The sequence below is a fragment of the Carcharhinus amblyrhynchos genome, chromosome 6 (genome assembly GCF_965287045.1).
Source record: "Carcharhinus amblyrhynchos chromosome 6, sCarAmb.v2.hapA, whole genome shotgun sequence".
Lineage (NCBI taxonomy): Eukaryota > Metazoa > Chordata > Chondrichthyes > Carcharhiniformes > Carcharhinidae > Carcharhinus > Carcharhinus amblyrhynchos.
Genome location: NC_137329.1, coordinates 89,978,407 through 89,995,787, shown reverse-complemented (window position 1 = coordinate 89,995,787; position 17,381 = coordinate 89,978,407). Strand labels below are relative to the sequence as shown.

At 39.4% G+C, this 17,381-nt stretch overlaps 2 protein-coding genes across 4 annotated transcripts in view; one reads left to right on the top strand and one right to left on the bottom strand.

Moving 5' to 3' along the window:
* Positions 1-14,413, bottom strand: part of LOC145344093 (leucine-rich repeat and transmembrane domain-containing protein 2-like) — a 31,527-nt gene extending 17,114 nt beyond the window's left edge. Inside the window, exons 1-2 of one of the 2 annotated variants that reach the window (XM_080190919.1) lie at positions 14,395-14,413; positions 2,398-2,587 (exon numbers count right to left, since the gene is read on the bottom strand). In XM_080190919.1, the coding sequence (XP_080047045.1) occupies positions 2,398-2,452 (55 nt within the window). In that variant the 5' untranslated portion in view covers positions 2,453-2,587; positions 14,395-14,413. Of the gene's footprint in view, positions 1-2,397; positions 2,588-3,858; positions 3,983-14,394 lie in introns of those variants that run through there. The other variant, XM_080190918.1, reaches the window with a different exon arrangement.
* The window catches only part of LOC145344092 (voltage-dependent calcium channel subunit alpha-2/delta-4-like), a 429,967-nt gene that overhangs the window by 262,135 nt on the left and 150,451 nt on the right, over positions 1-17,381 (top strand). The window lies entirely within an intron of this gene.

Sequence of the window (17,381 nt, the reverse complement as noted above, 5' to 3'; positions counted from 1 at the left end):
AACGTAGTCAGGCAGAGTTAACATGGTTTTGTGAAATCATGTTTAACCTATGTATTGCAGTTCTTTGAAAAAGTAACATATGCTGTAGATAAATGGGGAGATTTCCAGAGGCATTTGATAAGGTGCAACATCAGAGGTTATTATGAAAAAATAAAAGCTCATGGTGTAGGGGATAACATATTGGCATGGATAGAAAATTGACTAACTAACAGGGCCTATTATGGGCAGGGCCTCGGGGTGATTGGGGGGCTGGGGAGTCCCCCTAATACTGTGTAGACAGGATCAGTCTGGAGTGGAGGGAGGGCAGCGATTGGGGTGGACTACGATGGTCTGCTGGGGGGTGGGTGCCTGCCTCTGGGGAGGGGGGGGTGCGGTCTGATCCCAGAGGGCGTGGGGTTCAGGTCTGCTGGGGTGAGGGGGGTGGTGGGATCACCATTGTGGGATGGGGTGGTGGGCTGCACATCGGGGTGCTCCAGGACGGTGGGGGTCAGGGCTGGCCCGAGAATTGCTGTGGGGGCCGTGATCGGGACATGGGGGTGCTGGAGAAGCAGCACTGTGATGTTCTGGGCTGGCCAGCAATCAAGTTGGCCAGCAAATAAAGAGAGTGACAGATAGAGACCACTGCACAAGCACAGAGTTCCAGAACTGTCAAACTCCAGTGCAAATAGCAAGCCCCCCACCCTCTGAGTTTTGAATGAAATTCATGACTGGGACTTCTGAAGTGCACAGAGTGCGGAGATTCAGGTGAGAAGCTGAGCTGAGAAAACAGTTGGGACTTAGAACAGTTTTCCTGCCAATTCAGCACTTTTGGGAGATTCCACCCCCCCGCCCCTGTCCCCCGGCCCCCGCCCCATATCTGGAATACTGTGTACAGTATTGTTCTTCTCATTTAAAGAAGGATGTTAGTGCATTGGAAGGAGTACAGAGAAGGTTTATTAAACTGATACCTGTCATGGATGGGTTATCTTATGAGGAAAGTTGGACGGACTTGGCTTGTGTCTGCTGGAGTTTAGAGGGATAAAAGATGACTTGATTGAAACATATATCCTGAGGGATCCTGACTAGCTGGGTGTGGAGAGGATGTTTCCTCTAGTGGGAAAATTTAATACCAGAGTCCACTGTTTAAAAATAAGGAGTCATCCCTTTAGAACAATGGTGAGAAACTTTTTTTTCATCATAGAGTAGTGAGTCTTTGGAACTCCCTTCCTCTAAAGGCAGTGGAATAAAAAGTTTTGAATGTTTTTGAGGCCGGGGGATATAAATTCTTGATAAGAGTGAAAGGCTATTAGTAGACGGGAATATGGAGTTGAGCTTACAATCAAGTCAGCCATGATCTTATTGATTAGAGGAGCAGGCTCAAGGGGCTAAGTGGCCTATACCTGGTTCTAATTTGTATGTTTGTATTTATATTCATATAAATGAATCACTTCTCACTAACTAGATACAGGACGAGGAATGAGGCTGTGCTGTCAGGGAAACATTCAGTGATACAGGTGACAATTTGAATCTTTTCTGAAGCCTATCCACACTTAATCAAATTGTCCATTTTCATTTTTTTTTGAAATGCATCCCTCATTCTTTCTTTTTACAGAATTTTGTTTAATTTATTCTCCTCTTTAACTATTTTAGACTTTAAAAAATGGGATTACACTGGAACTGAAAAGGTTAAGAAGAATTTGAAAGGGTGATTCAAGCTACAAGGGATCAAATAATGATTTTTTTTCCCATTAATCCATGAATTTGGAGAAAAGTGGTCTAAATTTAGAATTAGTGTTAGAAGCATATAGGGGAGGTAAAAGATGTATTATAAGGGTCCAGCTCATGTGTGGTTAATGTAGAATCTAGTACAGTACTGCCCATACAGTGATGTACATGATCTGCACCAAGGCCAGTATAGGTTGGAGCGAGCCATGTGTAACAGCAAGAATGGAGAAAATTCCTAGTTTGTACACTTTACAGTATATTTACAGCACATTTGTAAATAATTAGTACAGAGTCAGTAAAGATTAGAGTTAACCAATGCATCTTTGCAAAGACTTCTTCAGACCTACCGAACCGTAACCAACCCACTCCAATGAAAGGAACTTTTTGGAATTGTAGTATAGAATGCTTTGAGCTAATCAACTATTGAAGCTGAGTTTATCATAAAATTAGGAGGGAATTTGAAAAAGAGTGACATTTGAAGAAAGCCAGATCAAAAACTTGGCACTGGAATACCTAGTTCAAATGTGGAGCATATTCTGGCATGGATATGATGGGAAGAATGATTTCCTTCCGCGCTAAAATTGTGTTTTCCATTCGTTTTGTCTACTCACCCAATACTTCTTACATGCCATTACACGCAACAATGAGAAATACATTGAACAGGGTTAATCAAAAAGGATAATCTATACTCACATGTGCAGAAGGTCTTCCTTCCCTGCTTCACAATTGCATTTGTCACAGGTTCCATAGTTAATATGGTACCCTGACTTCCACTCTTAGTGTTGTTGGTTTGTGTCTTGGGCCCAATGTTCTGTAGAATAGGAATCGCAGTAGTGTCCAGTGTCACAGCTCAGTGATAAAATCAGTGCTGTAGTCTCCAAAGCTGGAAGAAGACATTGTGTTGATTATTTTTAAATGGACTTTTCTATCTACAAGCAACTATACATATTAACCAGTTAGTTTCCCAGCGCAGAAGATATTTGATACGCTGAAATTTCAAGCATGATGCGCTATCCCATCTCTGTGTCTTGGGATATACAAGTTGTGCTGTGAAAGGTCACCAGTGCTAATCCACAAGTTCAACAAAAGGAAATGACTCACCAGCTGTGAAATTCCACCAATGTTTGGACTGTTCAAGCCTACATTACAGCAGTCAGTTATAAAGCACCATTGGAAGACATTTTGAATTGGTATGTGTAAGCCAAGACAGGAGTGTGGAAGTGAAAATATCTTAAAATGGAAAATTAATTATCTCCTTTCAAAAATTATTTTTAAAAACTCAGGATGGTATGCCCCCTTTCCTTCCCACCATTTTCAACTTAACCTCAAAAAACAGCCTGCCCACTCCCGTCTGCACATGCCAACAGTGTTTTGGCATAAACAGTAAAATATACCAGTCAATTGGCTTGGTAACAAGTTTAATTGACCTTAAGTTCTTTATTTAAATGTGCCATCCTGTCCCCTAACATGTTATGAGGTACAGCTAAGGGGTGGTGGAAAGGTGGTGAGATGGGGACCCCTTTAATTTTAACTCCTATGGAGTAGCACTGCACGGTGGCACAGTGGTTAGCACTGCTGCCTCACAGCACCAGGGACCCAGGTTCAATTCCAGCCTCAGGTGACTGTGTGGAGTTTGCACATTCTCCTTGCATCTGGGTGGATTTCCTTCAGATTCTCTGGTTTCCTCCCTGAGTTCAAAGATGGGTTAGGTTGATTAGTCATGCTAAATTGCCCTTAGTGTTAAGGGGACTAACAGGGTAAATATATGGGGTTACGGGGATAGGGCCTGGGTGGGATTGTTGTCAGCGCAGGCTCGATGGGCTGAATGGCCTCCTTCTGCACTGAAGGGATTCCATGCTTCTATGATTCTAAGAATGCCTAGCATGGGGCCATAAAATTCAGCCCTTGATGAAAATAGGTAAAATAGTATGTGAAGAATATAAGGCTGCATCCCATTTTCCATTTGTTGGGATTGATTTTAAGTTTCAACAGGTGGTAACAGTGTGATTGTAAATTTCTCCCAAAAGATCCAAGTCATTTTGGGTCAAGCTGTGTTGATTGTTCCCATTGTCAGCTAACACCTCACTGGATAGAAGGGTTCATGGATTGAGGGCTCTGCAAAATAAACAAAGGACCTCAATCCTCATGACTGACCTTTAACAATCCCTTTAAAAATCGCTGGTTAGGTTGCCAACTGCCTGGTCGTAATTGGGTGGAGCATGCGCAGCTTCTGGGATCTAAAAATTGTGTTGGAGTCCTACGCACTTCGAAGAATACCAATCAGCAGATTTGAATGAGGCTCCTGCCTGAAACATATAGTTGTCTCTGCTGCCCATGTCGCGACACCATGGAAAATGGCAGCTAGTGGAAACAGAGTAGAAACAGTTTGGTACAGAAACAGAAACATCCAACTAGTTATTGATTTTTGCCAGGCAGAGGGTCTCAAAATTATCCCCATTTGCCTTTATGCAGTTAATGTTTCCACTTTTCAATGGTATAAATGGGATAGAGTGTGGTCTGCAGTGGATGAGGATTCAGCCTTTTCTCTTCTGAGTTTGGTCGGTTTGAATCAAGCCCTTGTTTATTTGATTGAAATCTCTCACTCTCTCACTGCAAACTTTTGACTCTTCAGTACAGTGGAATTGGCCACGTTCAAACTTGATACTAAAGGTTACTCATAGTCCAAAACTGGATAATTCAACTGGAATTTGCAGCGTCACTCCACAATGGTTTAAACATGGCTGGTGTGGGAAACAGTTGTGAAGAAGGGATATTTACTGAATTATCTCCAAAGAGGTATTTTACATTACAAAGGAAATTAGTCTGTAGGGGCTTTGGCCATAACGTTTCAATCATCTGGAAGTTGGCTTTGTACAGGAAAAAATCATGGAGGTGGGACTGATAAGGCTAAAGTGAGGTTTGTATCTAGGAGCTTAAAAGAGGGCCTGGATGATGCAGGTGTTAGGTTGGTGAGAAAGTTGAAAATTGTTAAAAGTTGTTTTGGCCACAAATTCATGGGAGCATGGATCAAATGGCTGAAAAGCCACATTTTTGCAGGGCAATACTTTTCAGAGAGAAATGTTCCTCTAACCACTTAAGGAAGCAGCAAGTGCTGGCAGAAAACTATGGAAACTAAACAAATACATCAATGCCTGAGTGGTGTTTCTAGAGTATGGTATTTCTTGGAGAGATCTGTTTTGTTGGAAATAGGCTGTTTTACAATTGGTATAAGTTTTAATGGTATAGTGAGTACTTTTAGATATTTTCTTGATGCATGTCCATGTTTTCAAATGAGGTGATTCTATGGAATTTGAGAAGTATTACTAATAAAATTAGAGTGGAATTTAAAATAGGGAGTTAAAAGCTTGTGGGGCTTTTAAATATTAAGCAAAGTAATTCTAGTATAATTTTATATCAAAAATCCTATTTAGAGACTGTTACTCCCATCTCAGTTATAATATACTAAGTTATCACAGAAGAGTAATCTTGCAGCTAAACAGACAGAACAATTATGAAGCTGGATCAGTCATTTGGTTGCTCACTCATTCAACTAGCTGCTCATTTTAATGTGCAATGAAAATAGAGCAGATACTAAGGATAAGTAAGCATTATGAAAATTTAATCTGCAAAACTGCTTAAATACTTAAATTCCTATCCTTTGGTGACCAAGGAACATGAAGCTAGTCATCATTAGTGATGTTTCACATGCAAATCTTCCTGTTGTGTATTCTATTGCAGTCAATTTCATCATATCTTTTATTGGAAATGTTTTTCAGCTTGAAAAGTTAAAATAAAAATGATTGTTAAAAGTATTCTGGCCGCTGAAACGTTGGTTCTTGTGGAGGTAGTGGATATCAGATTCTATTTGACAAATGTAGCAATATAATAAGTGACATTCTGAACAATCTGTACTAATGATATTATACCCATTGAATGTTATGTAGATTGTGGGAAAATGTATAGTGTATGAAAAATGAGTCATAAATTATGGATTTATCTTGCTGACTTGAGACTAATGCTCAAAAAATAGGAAATCGCTGAAACAAAATATAAACAAAATTAGCTGAGACAGAAAGCAGAGAGTACTGATGAACTGTTGTTTGTCAGACAGGAGGGAAGTATACATTGGTGGCCCCAAGATTCAGTATTATGACCATTATACCATTGCAATGTTTGACATAAAAGGACTTAGAAGTGGGAGCATAACATCAAAGTTTACAGATAATACAAATCTTAAACAGCACAATATATAGTGAAAAGGCTAAAACAGACTTAAGGAGGACAGCAAGGTGAAAATCTTGATACCAAAATGGAGTTTGAGCCTGCCAGCCGACAGAGGATAGAAAACAAAGTAGCCAGGGAAATGTCTTGCGGTTTACTTTGCCTGGAATCTGTTAGCTGCTGGACTGTCCTAGGCCTCTCTGTTGTATTGTACCAGGCAAAAGCCTCTGCATGTGCCTCTGCAACATCCTGGCCCTCATCACCATTCCTTTACCATCCTCATTGATGGAGGAGACATCTCTGTCCTCTGTATTCCCTTCAGTCAAGACATCCCCTCTTCATAGTGTAATTTTATGCAGCCTCTTATGACCCAGGACACTTTCCATATGAATAATGAGAGCTCTGAAACTCATCTTTAGAAGGACTGTTGACTGTTCAGTGGTAGACTTTGTGGAGGAGGCATGCGTGGAATTGTAGCTCTTCTCAACAACACTCTGCGGACAGTGAACTGGTGTCATTAGCCAGGTCTTCTGAGGTTATTTCTTGTCCCCCAGGAGCCAGCCCCACAATCGCTGAGGTCCTTTAAAAACCTGTGGCACTTGGGAGTGGTTCAGTATATAGGCATCATGAGAGCTTCCTAAGAACTGAGCACAAATATGCAGAATTTGTCTTGTGTGATCATGTATCAGCTGCACATTCAAAGAGTGGAAACCTTTCCTATTGATGAATGTTGCCAGAGAGCTCTCAAGGTCACAAGTGTGCAGTTAATAGCCTTGTACCCGTGGGAAGCCTATAATTGCTGCAAAACCAATGACCTTGTAGCCTGGCTTCAGGTTCCAAGTGGAATTTGAACAAATTGGTACACTCTCCTGAACAGGGTAACTGTCTCATAAGAACATAAGAACTAGGAGCAGGAGTAGGTCATCTGGCCCCTAAGCCTGCTCTGCCATTTAATAAGATCATGGCTGATCTTTTCGTGGACTCAGCTCCACTCACTCGCCCGCTCACCATAACCCTTAATTCCTTTACTGTTCAAAAATTTATCTATCCTTGCCTTAAAAACATTCAATGAGGTAGCCTCATCTGCTTCACTGGGCAGGGAATTCCACAGATTCACAACCCTTTGTGTGAAGAAGATCCCCCTCAACTCAGTCTAAATCTGTTCCCCCTTATTTTAAGGCCATGCCCCCTAGTTCTAGTTTCATCCGCCAGTAGAAACAACTTCCCTGCTTCTATCTTATCTATTCCCTTCATAATCATATATGTTTCTATAAGATCACCCCTCATTCTTCTGAATTCCAATGAGTATAACCCCAGTCTACTCAGTCTCTCCTCATAAGCCAACCCTCTCAACTCCAGAATCAACCCCCTCCAGTGCCAGTATATCCTTTCACAAGTAAGGAGATCAAAACTGTACATTGTACTCCTGGTGTGGCCTCACCAGCACCTTATACAGCTGCAACACAACCTCACTGTTTTTAAACTCCATCCCTCCAGCAATGAAGGACAAAATTTCTTCATTACCTGCTTTCTTCATTACCTGCTGCACCTGCAAACCAACTCCTTGAGATTCTTGCACAAGGACACCCAGGTTCCTCTGCACAGCAACATGCTGCAATTTTTTACCATTTAAATAATAGTCCATTTTGCTGGAATTCCCACCAAACTAGATGACATCACATTTACCAACGTTGTACTCCATCTGTCAGACCCTTGCCATCTCACTTCAACTATTTTTATCCCTTTGCAGACTTTCAGCATCCTCGGCATACTTTGTTTTGCCACTCAGCTTAGTGTCATCTATGAATTTTGACACACTATACTTGGTCCCCAATTCCAAATCATCTATGGAAATCATAAACAATTGCGGTTCCAACACTGATCCCTGAGTACATCACTAGTCACTGATCGCCAGTCAGAAAAACATCCATTTATCCCCACTCTTTGCTTTCTATTATTTAACCAATCCTCTATCCATGCTAATACATTACCCATAACATCTTTATTTTATGCAGCAGTCTTTGGTGCGGCACCTTGTTAAATGCCTTCTGGAAATCCATATACACCACCTCCACAGGTTACCCTTTGTCCATGGTCCATGTAATGTTCTCAAGAATTCCACCAAATTAGTCAAACATGACCTGCCCATCATGAACTCATGTTGTGTTTTACCAATGGGGCAACTTATATCCAGATGCCTCGCCATTTCTTCCTTGATGATAGATTCAAGCATTTTCCCGACTACATAAGTTAAGCTAACCAGCCTATATTTACCTGCCTTTTGCCTATCTCCATTTTTAAGTGGCATCACATCTGCTGTTTTCCAATCTGCGGGAACCACCCCAGAGTCCAGCGAATTTTGGTAAATTACCACTACTGCATTTGTTATTTCCCCCGCCATCTCTTTTAGTACTCTGGGATGCATTCCATCAGGGCCAGGAGACTTGTCTATCTTTAGCCCCATTAGCTTGCCCAACACCACCTCTTTCGTGATAATGATAGTTTCTAGATTCTCACCTGCCATAGCCTTACTGCCATTAATTTTTGGCATGTTGTTTGTGTCTTCCACTTTGAAGACCAACACAAAATACTTGTTCAATGCCTCAGCCATTTTCTCATATCCAGTTATTACATCTCTCTTCTCATCCTCTAAAGGACCAACGTTTACTTTAGCCACTCTTTTTCATTTTATATATTTGTAGAAACTTATGCAATCTGTTTTTATATTCTGAACTAGTTTGCTCTTATAATCCATCTTACTTTTTTTATAGCTTTTCTCATGGTTTTCTGTTGACCTTTAAGGATTTTCTAATCCTCTAGTTTCTCACTAATCTTTGCCACTTTGTATGCATTTTCTTTCAATTTGACACCCTTCCTTATTTCCTTAGATAAGCATGGCTGATTATCTCTTTTTCGACTGTCCTTCCTTATCACTGGGATATACTTTTGCTGAGCACTGTGAAAGATCGCTTTGAAAGTCCCCTACTGTTCCTCAATTGTCCCACCATAAAGTTTTTGTTCCCAGTCTACCTTAGCCAACTCCTCCCTCATCCCTTTGTAGTCTCCTTTGTTTAAGCACTAGACACTGGCATTGGATTTTACCTTCTCACGCTCCATCTGTATTTTAAATTCAACCATACTGTGGTTGCTTCCTTCAAAAGGATCTCTAACTGTAAGATCATTAATTATTCCTGTCTCATTACACAGGACCAGATCTAGGATAGTTTGTTCCCTTCTGATACACTTGTGTGTTGGTGACTGGAAGGTTCCCAGTGGAGCCCTGGAAGGAGCCACTGGCAAATAAATTTGAAGGTGACCTTTAATGTAACCTGCATAAAATTGCCTCCAAGTCCCTGACTGCTGCGAGCAACAACATTCTGGGACATTTAAAAAAAATAATTTATGTGTTGTGGGCATCGATAACAAGGCCAGCATATATTGCCCATCCCTAATTGCCCTTGAAAAGGTTATGGTGAGCTGCCTCCTGAACCACTGCTGTCTGTGTGGTGGGTATACCCATCATGTTGTTAGAGAGGGAGTTCCAGAATTTTGACCCAGTGCTTCTAAAAGAAGGCCAAAGCAGTAGTTCCTTACTTCAGAGGTGCAAAAGTAGTCAACCTCATTAGGCACACACCACTTATATGCTGTCATAAATGTGAATGTTCTAACTTTGCACTGTTGGGTAATTACATTTGGAAGGGAAACTTATTTCTGGTGACCCGGACTTCTAATGTGTATGACGTATCAATGCATACAAAAAGGCTTCCTGACATTGTGTGTTGGGAAGCTCAACCTGCCTTTAAAGTCCTAAGAACATAATTGCAATAGTTCATTGCTTCATTGGGAAACAGATCCGTGGCCTCACACCAAATTAAATTTCCCTGCCCACCAAGCTTCCCTCTACTGGTAGGACCAGAAGATTCTGCCCAGTCCCAAAACATATAATCCTCATAATTATAACAGAATTACTTTTGAAGGTTAATCACCTTTTACTTAAGAAAACACAGCAACCAATTTTCACATTGCAAACTCCTACAAACAATAAAATGATGACCAAAGAATTTGTTTTGTGGTGTTAATTGAGGGATAAATATTGGCCAAGACATAGGACCAACTCCCTCCTCTTGGAAATAATGCAATGATTTTTTACATCTATACAAGCAAGAAAATGGGGCCTTGTTTTAACATTTCTTAAACAGATGTATTTCCCATAGTGCAGCACACCCTCAGTTCTGTATTTGTGTATCAGCCTTGATTGTAATATTCAAACCTTGGAGTGAAACTTGAACCTAGAACCTTGTGACTCAGAACTGAGAATGATATTCACTGATACATGATTGTTATTCACGTACCAGAATTGTACCAGGGATCAGGGCCTTCAGTAATGCAAAGGCTGGAGAAGGTGGAATTGGCCTCCCTGGGGCAGAGAGGTTTAAGGGAAAATGCAAATTGTGAAGGGTTTTAATGAAATAGTTATGGAGAAACTGTTTCCATTGGCAGAAGGATCAGTGACGGGGAGTGGGGGGGAGGGTCAGAATATGGGGACATTGATTTTAATGTAGCGAGTTGTTATGATCTGGGTTAGACTGTCTGAAAAGGCAATGGGAACAAATTCAATAATAACTAACTGAAAACCTCTTTCAAAGAACTGGCACTGGCACAATGAAAACAAAGAACAAAGAAAAGTACAGTATAAGAACAGGCCTTTCAGCCCTCCAAGCCTATGCCGACCATAATGCCCTAACCAAACTAAAGAAAAAACCTTCTGCCCTTACTCAGTCCATATCCCTCTATTCCTCCCCATCCAGACACCTCTTAAATGTTGCTAATGTGCCTACTTCCACGACCTCCTCTGGCAGCACGTTCCAGGCATCCACCACTTTCGCGTGAAAAGCTTCCCCTGCACATCTTCCTTAAACTTTCCCCCTCTCACCTTGAATCTGTGCCCCCTTGTAATTCACACTTCCACCCTTGGATATACACCTGATGATCCACCTTGTCTATGTCTCTCATAATTTTGTAGACTTTTATCAGGTCTCCCCTCAGCCTCCCTCTTTCCAGTGAAAACAATCTTACTTTATTCACCCTCTCCTCATAACCAACACCCTCGAGATCAGGCAACATTCTGCTGAAGTTTCTTTGCATTCTCTCCAAAGTTTTTACGTCCTTCTCTTAGTGTGGTGACCAGAACTGCATGTAATACTCCAAATGCGGCCTAATCAAAGTTTTGTATAGCTGCAGAAATGGGCCCATTGAATTTCTTCTGCTCTATTTGATTCTATGATAAATGACATAATGCTGATTAATGTGAAAAATTCCCAACTTTTTAAAATTTTGATAAACTGTTTTAAATATTTCATTAAACAATGGCAAAATAGGGAAGAAGTGATGACACATACAGATCACTGGCAAATATGACACAGACAAACCTACTCATAGTAGAACTCAGGTGCACAGAAAGTTCAGGTAGCACAAGTTTGTTTCCCTGTTTCAAGTGTCATTAAATTGATGCCTTTGACTATGTGTTCATCTGCTCGCATTTTAAATGCTCCTCACTATTTATTAATTGTATTGTAGCATCTTGATCCTCTCAACATACTTTTCTGCAAAGTAACATATGTATTTTCTATCTGTCTTGCTTAAAAAAAGAAATGTCATAATGCATGCTCAGTTGATCAGGAACCCCTTAAAATAATTCTCTGCTTCACTGTAGCTTCTAGTATAATATGTATTATTTATCACACAAACAAATAACTGCACTGGACTTAGAGCTCTACAAATTAATAGGGATGCAAACTGCTTGTTATAACTTAATCCTCATTATGTTAGTAACATGCAAACAGTATAACAGCCCTCCTTGTAATTCTCATTAATTTTATACTGTTAGGAAACCAAATGTAGTTTTAAGGGATTTGTATTTGTATTGGTAAACCTTAGAAATAAGATATAGTTTTAGCTCAATTTAGTTTAATGTTTATGTGTCTAGAAAAAGAACTATAGTTAAGTTAATGCTGGACAAAGGTGTTTATATGTGTGGGGGTTGGGTAAATTCCAACTGTGATTCTGTTGTGTTTGGAGACGGTTATGGCACGTAGAAAAAAAAACCAACGAAGTATTATTAGGCAACAGGAAGCCACTTCCTGAAGACAGAAAGCTTTCCATTATCCCAGTTTTAACTGGAAGCCAGAGCACTTGCAGATTGAAGACTGAAGTAGGAAAGTCTCTCAACTCTGTTCAAAGCAGGAAAAGTTGTACAATGGTGCAATGTACAACAAAGAAAGTTCCAGAGAAACTAAACAATAGTTGGTTCTAGAAACCTGAATATAAAAAAAGGATGCTGTTTATTAGCATCACAGACAAAGCTAAGAAAGAATCGGCTGGTGAGAAACTAGACAAAGGTTTCTAAAGTAATCCTAAATTGGGGACATCTCAGTACACTTTGTGAAACAACTTTTAAAATAATTGGGAATAAAGTATTGGCTGGATGTCAGAATTTGTGTAACAGTAGAATTTAGTCAGGATAAAGGAAACCTGAGGGAAGAGATGTTAAATTCTGGACTGGATTCACAGTTAAAAATGGAGCAGAGCTTGGTTTAAAAGTGTCATTTGAAAATCCTGGAGTGGACTTTAGAATGCAAAATCCCAAATGTAAGTATTACTACAAGGGAAGATCTTAACGTGTGTTTTTGAGAGTGGAGTTTTGAAACACTCATGTGACAATCAACTGAGGGAATTCTGAAGAAAAATCCACAGACACTAACTTGGGTCTAGAGCTGAGTATATATTTGACCGCAGCCAATCTGTGTGCTTTAAAAAAGGACTTTGTGTACTAAGGAGACCATTGGAACTTCAAACATACTTTGTCATCTATGTTAATCTCAAAACATGTGTGTATTTGTTAAGCAAATGTTGTTCAAACTAATTAGCGGCCCTGTGAGTCTGTTCCTGCATGTTTGATTTTAAAAAAGCTAAAAGTTACATTCTTCTGAGGGGGGGGGGGGGGGGGGCATTCTGGGATCTTCCTGTCCAGTTATAACATCAACTGCGATCATGACAATACAAACTGTTTTTAGCTCCCCGTCTGACAAACTATATAAAATACTTGCGCTGTAACACTTCTCTCACAGTAGCAGCCCATTTTGAGACACTGCATCATCAAACTTTCATGAAAAGAATCCTCAATTAGACACCACACACATTGATATGAGTAGATTTGAACGGATGACTGGAGACAAGTACAAAGAGCAGTGATATGTCTGAAGACACATAGTGAAAGGTAGTCTGACATTGATACAGGTAAATATAGGTACAGTTAGACAGGCTTGATGATTAGATAAAAATAGATAAAGATGTGGGAAGATAAACAAAAGCTCAGAGAGTCAGGCAAACACATATATAAAGAAGAATCCTGACAGACAAAGAAGCAAAGTTACAAAGCATAGACTGATGAATGTGCTGATGCACAGATGTGGTCTGACCAATAAAGAGATGTACACAGACTGAAAGGCAGTTTGTTATTGTTACAAATAGATAGTCTGACAGACTGGCAGGAAGGTATCTTAAGGTAAACATTTATACGGCAAGTAAACTCACAGATGGTAAAGATAGGTGCAGATAAATTTAATGAAGGACAGACAGAAGTTCAGATTGGATTGGAGATTGGCACAGTTAGTTAGATTGACAGATAGATCCATGTTATATATTGAGTGCAAATCTGGGCTCAGAATCTGAGTTTATATAAATATTTACTTTATGTTCTCCAACAGTAAAGATGAAACAAAATGTTATGTGACAGAATGCATAACAGCTAAGTAACATTTTCATTATACTATTCAGCTCAGTGAGGGGACAGTTCTATCACAGAAGCACATTCAGCATTAAATTTAATTTGATCATTCCAAATGCCTGAATGTTTATAAACTACAATAGACATAATATATGATATGTTGTTTATGTGTGCAAATAGGGAAGGATAGAGAGGCTGAGTACAGAGATATGCATGTACATACAGTAGCAATAATTATAAGCTGACAGGGGTATGTATACAGACCTAAGATATGACGTACATTACAAATCTTTATGCCACAGAAATATGTTTAGAGAAATGTACATTATAAATGAAGTGACTGAAGTGTGTGACGCTCCAAAGAACAGAATGATTTAGCAGGAATATCACAATACTTTCAGTCTTGAGGAAATTAGTAGCAAACAGTTTCAAAGAATAAAAGATTCTTGACAAGGCATGTTTAGATCTTGCCACTCACTTCTGCATTGCAACTTCATGCTTAATCAACAAATTTGATCGAACAGCGCAAAGGAACAAGATTTGCTGTGGATTGACCCAGAATGTTTTCCATGTTAGGAATCCTTCATAAAATACTAAGAAAAGACACAGACATTGCTACACTGTATAGTCTTCGAACCATTCTGTGAACCATTCACATCTCAACAAAAGATTTTAACACTTACGTGACACCTTGATTTTTCAATTTCTCTGTCATTCTAATTACTCAGCTGACTCTGATTGCCATTTTTTGTCCCCACTTTGTAAGGTGCTGGCAATGGTGCATTGAACCCTCTGGCACGTTTCTCGTTCTGATGGTAGTGGGACTGTGCAGTTTCACCACTGCTGCTGCTGTGTTATAGATAGTAATTTGAGATCTCCTGCCTGCTCTACTTACTGCTGATCAGCTGACAAACCTGAGACCACACAGTTGAATTGGTCACTTGCTAATATTTTAGAGACAGAATGAGTCAATTGATAGAATCTGAAATGTTTGTGGAGATATTTATGTTCCTTCTGTTAATTTTTATGATGAGCACCTCAGGCTCTGTCAATTTGCTCAAATTAAATGTTTTTAATATATCCAAAAATGCACACAAACATCAGAAGTATCACATTTTGTTTTGAAGTGCAATGCCATATATATAGATAATACATATATATAACTGTCTCAAGAGTGTAAGAAAGCATGAATGAGAAAAAATTCAGCTTGCACATACTGTGTAAAGTTTCTCTTATAAATGAAAGGCTAAGGGTTGCATTGATATCTTGCTTTTTTAACTCACCTCAAACATTTTATCTGGTTCTACAATGAAATGTAGCCAATATAAGTTCAGCAAGATCCCACAAAAAGAAATGAGAACAATTTCCCAGTTGTCTATTTCCATAGATGTTGAATGAGGGAACAATGTTTGCTGGACATCGGGGGACTATCTTCAAATATTGCCAAGCAATTTTTAACATTACCCTGAACTGCTGGAACAGCACATAGGACAATAGAAGGACAATATCTCCAATAATGGCATACTTACTCAAAATTGTCATTAATTGTCAAATTAATGAGCAGTCTGAACGCAAAGGTGAATGTGCAACCAGATGAGAAGGCTGATCCCAAAAATATGAAGGTGCTGCATCCATTTTTCAGACAGGCCAGCACAAACCTATTTCTCAGCCTGCTCCCCACAGTTTATATTATCTCCTGAACAAAGTTCACTACAAAGTCAATTGGAGTGAAACCCTAGATCAACCATCTAACTTTACATCCTACATTATTCATCTTTGATCAAATGCTTTTTGCAGCATGGTATTTCCATGATTTCAAGCACTCAAGAACAATTGAACTCCATACATTTTTTGATCATCACTACCATATTGCAGTTAGTTCAATTTTACAGTTTAATACCAATTGCCTGATACTCTCAGATGCAAACATTGAGGCTCTTATACAATTCTGCACATTTGAGTGGTATTGCCCAACAGGCAATGAGGGAAGAAAATTGAGTTTGTGTTCCCCTTGAAGGATTAAGCGGGCATGGAGTAAGCCTGAGGGGATAGTGATATTAGTTATGGTTTCAGTGGATCATTGAACCTCTATGCAGAATGTCAGGAGGTGGGCATTTGATAAGAATATGTATGAGAAACTCTTCCATAGTGAAGCAACATTGTTAGTGGTTTGTGTGGAGAAAGGTTCTTTTATTTAATGGACTTTTATTTAATTGAACTGGTCTACCCAACTACCACAGGCACAAACCAGGAAAATCAGTTATAAAATCTCCTTCCAGTCATTGCACCTTTAAGAAATGTATTTTATCATGTTTCTTGTAAGGGGTATGTTTAGAATTCAACTCTGTTTACACAGTGCTGAATTGCCTGCATCAGGCAGCTCACATAATGAGAATGCAGGCTAATAATTGATCTTAGCTAATGGGGTGTTTGTTTTAATCTGAGTTAATGTGTCTATTGTTTATTTTTGTTTTTTCTGTGGGGTTTCAGGTTTGAGTTTGATTAAGTTGGTTGACAAGAGACAGAGTCATATACTAAAGAGAGAAACTAAGTTTACAGGGAAAAGCAAGGAGTTTCTGCATGGTCCTGAAAGAAGCAAGAGGTATCTCTGACTCTCTCTCTGGAGGCTGCTGTTTGAGTGTGAGAAAACAGATGTCTCTCTGTTTGTCTCTCCAGAAGAGCTCATGGGCTATAGGACTGTTAACAAGCAAAAATATGTAAGTCTGTGCTGTATGCTATCTGATTTTCAAGAGGAATGTAAGTCTATAAGAGGAATATTCCTTGAAGTGGAACTAATAGAGATAGGTTAGTAGTTAAGAAGTATATCTTGTCATGTTTAAGCATTTCAATTGGTCAAAACTAAGTTAATGCATTTGTTATAGTTAAGCTGTATTGTTAAAATAAAGTTTGCTTTGATAAAAACTTCCTACTGTGTCAGTAGAATCACACCTGAAATGTAGCACCTTATCCTCACTCTAATGCCAAACTAAAAAAAAATGGAGTCCAGTTTAACTTCATGATATACCTTGGGATTTCTCTATCCACTGTTAGTGTGTGGTTCTGTCCAGTCTCCCAAGAAATGTAAAAAGTTTGTGTTTTCCAATGCCATGTTGGACAAACTTGACCACACAGTGTAAATACGTTCCCTGGAGATTCCCAAACTGCTGAAGCACAATTCAAATGAGTTTTGTCAGATTCTGGGAAGTATAAAAGATGGTGAAGGCATAATTAGATCAGGAAATAACCAAAACATTTTGTTAATGGAACTTGTCAACTAGCTGCTAGATGATAATGATCTTGCACTCATGGTATAGCATTATTTCCCTCTGCCTCATTGTGAAATTTCCTGTAGTCAATCTTTGTGTGAAATGTAGCATAGAAAAGACAGGGCTGATAGTTCAAAGTTAACTTCCATATAGTGTAGCCTGCAGCGACTGTCCGTGATATTATTACCTATTTTCCAGCAACTTGTGTTTGCAGTATTGTTTTTCTTTTTAATGATTGTCATCGAATTACCGCACTATGAGTTTGTATCAGAGGACTAATATGATATGTCCAGCTAGTCTCAAAGCAAAAATTCTCTGAACCTATGCTGTCCATTATTAATGCCTGAATTTTGGAGGTTCACTTTGCCTTCCTCCCATCACCAGCTGAAAGTACAGAAACAATC